Raw genomic sequence first — 6,332 nt, 5'->3', positions numbered from 1 at the left:
GCTGGTCAAGTAAATATTTGGGCGCAAGATTGTTTAGGCACTTAAATACCATTACTGCATCGTTGATCTCTAGCCTGTCACAGTTTTACTTTGAGCATTCCCAATGACTTAAGACCTTGGCTGATGTAATCCAATTTTCTAAGTCCCAGAATGATTGTTTTTGCACCAATTGGAGTTTCTGTAAGTCTTCGTGAAATATATTGTTAAGCGCTGAGAAACTAATCACAGAACTTTTATTTGAAAAAAACAACCTCCATCACACGAGCACAGCAACGACATTGTTGCAATTTCCCGATGAGGCCTGTTCGACCGTGCATTAAATGCTTTCCTCCGTTTGCGGCAATAGATCTTCTTTGACGTGTAAACAGTCTTCCTTTGTCCCCTCTCAAGCGAGCTTGTCAAAGGTGCTCCGAGTCGGAAATAATCCCAAGGAGTTTCGGGACTAAAGGGATAAATCAAGCTTGAGGCGGCTTCTGCCGGGTCTGAGGACGCCATCAACAAAGGTCGAACAGAAATGATGCTATAGCGTATCTAGGGAGTGATTCCTGACATCGATGTACTGACTATCGCTCATCAAACTTAGAGGGCGAAAATATAACCAGTGAACGACTCAAGCAAATAGTACTCAATAACTTTGTGGAGATTTTTTCTGGCTTTTCCAGAAGAAAAAGCTATAGTTCACTTTTCACTTGGAGCAGGTGCGCGCACACTCTGTCGGACCGTTGCTGTTACCGTTGCACTTTAAAAGTTTATGCATCCTTCGCAATGTCATTTGACGAACGCAGGCAACGGCTAACGCTGACGCACACACTGTTGAGTCACGCGTGAAAGAAAGCCGTGCTGTTTTTTCTTGACCGAAAGTGAGTCTCTGAGGTCATAGTTCTCCCGCTAGCGAACCTGTTTTAAACAATTCAAACGCTCAATTTACAACAGATCATCGACCAGCGATGTAGGGAAACAGATGACCACGGACTTTAACCCTGCAGCTAGACTTTGACAAATCTCTCAGAACACCCAAGTTCACCGCTCGGGACACCTATTACTCCTCGAGGCTTAAAACACACCTGCTGGGAATATATTGTGCAAACGAAAAAAGCATATACTGTGTTTTTTGTACGAAGAGACTACTGGTTCAAAGGGACCTAATGAGGTGATTTCTCTCCTGGACTACTTACTTCAGTGGCTTGAAAAAGAACTTGGAAAGCATGACCACTTGATAATTTGGTCTGACAACGCTCCTGAACAATTCAAAGAATGCTTTCTCTTTTTTTACTTGGACTACATTGTTGACCAAAACAAAATTATTAGGGCTGACTTTAAGTTCTTATTAGAGGGTCACACGTATTCAGTTTGTAATAGACGATTCGGAACTATACAGATATTGTTGAAAGGGCGGGAAGTTATTGCAACACCGAGACAATGGGGGACGGTTTTGGAAGAAAGTGGTATGGCAAATGTTAGAGTTTGCTGGGTTACGTTGGACATGATTAAAAACTCAAAGTCTTTTCTTCGTCTTCGATACGTTAGTCGGAACGAGGATATAGGAAAGGTACGTTTTGAAGTTAAAAACATTGACTGGCTTAATTTCGGGTACGGAGAAGAGATCGGTGATAATCAGGAGCTGCAATTGGTACATCACCCTGATATCGTTTTCATAAGGTTCCAAATGAATGCCAAAGAAATACCTCGAAGAGTTTCATTTGTCAAAAAAAAGCAAGCCACTGATCTAAATCCAGAATTTCTCACAGTTCTACGATAACAGAGAAGGCCAGTTCGCGAGGATGTTAAAATCTCGTGTGTCCGCTTAGCACAGAAATACTTTTTAACAAATACTGTTCGATTTTATCAATCACTACCTTCGACCCAGGAGGAACGTGACGACGATTAAATGCAGTAATAAAACACTTGTGTCAGAAGAAAAATGGATTTAGAATTTAAAATATATATATATATATATATATAACAATGTTTTTCTACTCAATATAGTTTCATATGGACTTTAATACAGGTCTGTTTCGTAGACCAACAAGGAGTTGGGCCACTCATCAGTTAAATTCCATGTACACTGTAGCATCGCTGGGGTTTATATACATCAGTAGCGTGATCGTTACAAGATTCAAACTTGAAAAACAATAGTAAAAAAGCATTTGTAAATTTATGATTGGTTGTTGAGGATGCGATTGAACCTAAGGATAGAATTTCGCTTGTGCCTGCAAGTCGATACGAGTTCATTACGTTTGTTGAGCGTTGCCATGTCCGGTTTATATACAATATAGAATTTCTCGGTACTACATAGATTACATCGTTTAGTAAGGTTGCTATAAGATTTGGCCTTGGCTAGAATTTTCCAGGAGATTGCGAAGTCTTTCTTTTGATCTTTTAGCTGCCATAGATGTTTGCTCAGTCCGGTGTCATTCTTTTTACTTTCGTTTTTGAATGACATTTGGTGGTTTCGCCATCTCGTCTTGAACTCAGTGGCGGTGAGGCCGACGTACGTCTCTGCGCTTTCGGCGGTCGTGATGGTGGCTTGATACACTACTTCCTTGACTAAGCATTGTCCTTTTAAAGGGCATTTGTCTGGTGATGGTTAACCCCAGCGATGCTACAGTGTACATGGAATTTAACTGATGAGTGGCCCAACTCCTTGTTGGTCTACGAAACAGCCACCATCACGACCGCCGAAAGCGCAGAGACGTACGTCGGCCTCACCGCCACTGAGTTCAAGACGAGATGGCGAAACCACCAAATGTCATTCAAAAACGAAAGTAAAAAGAATGACACCGGACTGAGCAAACATCTATGGCAGCTAAAAGATCAAAAGAAAGACTTCGCAATCTCCTGGAAAATTCTAGCCAAGGCCAAATCTTATAGCAACCTTACTAAACGATGTAATCTATGTAGTACCGAGAAATTCTATATTGTATATAAACCGGACATGGCAACGCTCAACAAACGTAATGAACTCGTATCGACTTGCAGGCACAAGCGAAATTCTATCCTTAGGTTCAATCGCATCCTCAACAACCAATCATAAATTTACAAATGCTTTTTTACTATTGTTTTTCAAGTTTGAATCTTGTAACGATCACGCTACTGATGTATATAAACCCCAGCGATGCTACAGTGTACATGGAATTTAACTGATGAGTGGCCCAACTCCTTGTTGGTCTACGAAACAGACCTGTATTAAAGTCCATATGAAACTATATTGAGTAGAAAAACATTGTTATTACCGCTCCATTATTGTTGAGCACTATTCTGGATTTATCAGTGTGGAACTCACCTGAAGTTATATATATATATATATAATAAGGAAATAACTTCTTGAGGCATATGTGTTTCTGATCGGTTTTATACTTCAAACGTTTCGCCGTTTAGAGCTTCGTCAGTGAATGAAGATTATGAGTACAAGATTATGATTACAAGATTACAAGAGTACAAGATTATGAGTACAAGATTTGCTTATATATATATGCTTATATATATAACTGTTAGTGAGTCTCTCAGGCCAACAAAGGTGTCACCACGTCAGGAGGATCTGCAAGATTCCTAGTCCAAACCTCACGACATGAACGACTGTAGTGAGTAAAAAGGAAGCGAGGACGGACAACTTCTGACGTTGAAGCCCGACTTAGAACGGCAGCTTTCTTTATGGATAGCGAAACGGATGACAACCCTGCAGTTTCCAGCCAGTTACCTCAGGTTCCGAAAGATAGGAAATGGAAACCACCGACGTCAAGGTACCCAGAACTTGAGTTATTTTTAGCTAATGTGCGGCGTGACATTATTAATCCTGAGAACATTAGGCATGCTAGGGATAACCTCTTTAAAAAAGAACGGACTGCCCTTAAAGAATTAAAAAATGACTCTGAAGTAGTCATTCGTATACAGGATAAAGGCTCTAGATTTGTATTAATTGATGTAAACGAATACGAGGAAAAAATGTTTGGTCAACTCAATAACCAGTTGCATTATAAACCTTTGCAGTTGGATCCTACCGCTAAGCATTTGGCATTAGTAGGCAATTGGTGTTCTAAATGGCTCGGAAAAGGTGAGATCTCTCCTGAAATAGCGAAGTGGGTATTGAATAAAGAATCGAAACCAGGAGTTGCTTTTGGAAATATCAAAACCCATAAAACCGGCAACCCGCTTAGACTCATTACATGTTGTTGTGGCACGGCAATTGAAAACTTGTCGGCCTTTACTGAATTTTATTTACAACCACTTGCCAGAAAATTGCCATCATTTATTAAGGACACCACCGATCTTCTTAACAAAATAGAAGACCTTAATACTAGCGGCCCTTTTCCAACTGGCACCTTACTGGTTTCGTGGGATGTAGTTTCAATGTTTCCCAACATCGATAACAAACTTGGTCTCACTGCCGTAAGGAAAGCTTTGAATGCCAGAGAAAATAAATTTCCATCCACTACTTGCATTTTAGAAGCTGTGAAAATTTGTTTGAATAGCAACCATTCTGTTTTTAAGGAGAATTTCTTTCTTCAAATTCATGGCACAGCTATGGGTCCAAAGAATGCCTGCAGTTATGCCGATTTTGCGATGGGCGAAATCGATCTCCAAGCTAAATTTTCCGGTCAGATAAAGCCGTCCCTGTGGTGGCGATATCGAGACGATGTTTTTGATCTTTGGCAGCAAGGCCTTCCTGCTTTACATCAATTTACGGATTACATTAATTCTCTCTATCCTACTATTAAATTTGAGTTAGTTTACTCTGAGCGTGAGCTCCATGTATTAGATCTTACATTATACCTTATCGATGGATTTATTAGGACAGACGTCTATTCTAAACCCACAGACAGTCATTTATATCTTCCACCTTCTAGCTGCCATCCCAAGCATGTTTTCAAGGCCATTCCTTTCGGAGTAGCCACAAGATTGAAAAGAAATTGCTCTGATGAAACTTTTCTTGCCAAGAGAACAGCTGAGTACAAAGGGTACCTTCTCAATCAAGGTTATCCTTCTAAATTAGTTAATGATCAATTCTCCAAAGCCTCCGCCATTTCTAGAAATGATCTACTTAGAACTCGTGGAAAAGAAGCGAGGAAACTATTTCCGTTTGTTGTTACATTCAATCCAAATTTACCCGATGTTGGTAACATAATTAGAAAGCACTTGTTTATTCTACAATCCAACCCCAAATTAAAAGAACTCTTCCCTCGAGGCTCTGTCATACCAGCCTTCCGTCGGTCAAAAAATCTTAAAGAATTGTTAGCACCATCTCGCTTGTAAACCGCCGCAGAGGGACGAACGGATCACCACAACAATGGTTGTTTTAAATGCAATAGAAATAGATGCGATCTTTGTAAGAATTTCTTTGTGGAATCTAAATCTTTCCTTAGCTGTAAGACGGAAAAAAAATACACCATTCATTCCAGTCTTTCCTGCGATTCTAAAAACGTTATTTATTTAGCCTCTTGCAAGAAATGTCGCCTGCAATATGTGGGATCTACCACCACTGATTTTAGAATTAGGTTCCGTAATCACAAGTCTGCTATGCTTACCAACAAAACAACTTGTGAAGTAGCCGTGCATTTTAACAAAATCCCACATACCCTAGATGATTTTTCATTTCAATGCATTGATCAGGTGCAGGCTTCATGCAACTCTGACGAAATCGATAGGCTTTTAATTACAAAAGAGGCTTATTGGAGTGCTCACCTGTTCTCTCTTGCACCCCACGGCTTAAATAAAAGGAAGGAATTTCATTCAAAAAACAGAATTTGTTACAATTAGTTTCCTTTCCCATAGTGTACATTCCTACATGATTAACCGTTCTAAGGCCCTTTTCTTGGATTTCGTCAGGCCCTTAGGTTTTAGCTGAACTCAAAGGTCCTGGCGGGGAAACTCATTATGATTTATATTGTTTAAGAGCCCCTCTAGGGGTTTTGTTAATTTTTTTGCTTCGCTAATTTAGCTTTTTTGTCATGTACAAATTAGCACCACTTTTTGTTTTTCTTTTTTGCAATCTTATATATTTTTTTGACAGCTGTCACTTGGTATTGTGTAATTATTAGCGCCTAAATCTTATTTAAGTTTCGTTTTTATTCAAAAGTTGTCATAACTGAAGAAGGTCTTTGACCGAAACGTTTTAATTAATTTTTTAATTTTTTAACTTTTTAACGTCAGAAGTTGTCCGTCCTCGCTTCCTTTTTACTCACTATGCTTATATATATATATATATACAGCAAACTACATTTGTCGTGCAGCGCGCGCAAAGTAAAAAAAAACATGACTCTTCACAGAACATTGCATGCTTCCTTTGATATTGATCTCCTAAGATACGTTATCAGTGGTTTAACGTGGAGGGTGTA

At 39.5% G+C, this 6,332-nt stretch overlaps 1 protein-coding gene across 1 annotated transcript; it reads left to right on the top strand.

The window, feature by feature from the left end:
* Positions 1-3,651: 3,651 nt before the first annotated feature.
* On the top strand, positions 3,652-5,250 carry LOC137977186 (uncharacterized). Its single transcript, XM_068824454.1, has one exon. The coding sequence runs from the start codon at positions 3,652-3,654 to the stop codon at positions 5,248-5,250; it is 1,599 nt and encodes a 532-aa protein (XP_068680555.1).
* Positions 5,251-6,332: the final 1,082 nt, after the last annotated feature.

Source organism: Montipora foliosa, chromosome 11 (genome assembly GCF_036669935.1).
Source record: "Montipora foliosa isolate CH-2021 chromosome 11, ASM3666993v2, whole genome shotgun sequence".
NCBI classification, from domain to species: domain Eukaryota; kingdom Metazoa; phylum Cnidaria; class Anthozoa; order Scleractinia; family Acroporidae; genus Montipora; species Montipora foliosa.
Note: the sequence above shows the minus strand (reverse complement) of the source record. Positions and strands in the feature narration are given on the sequence as shown.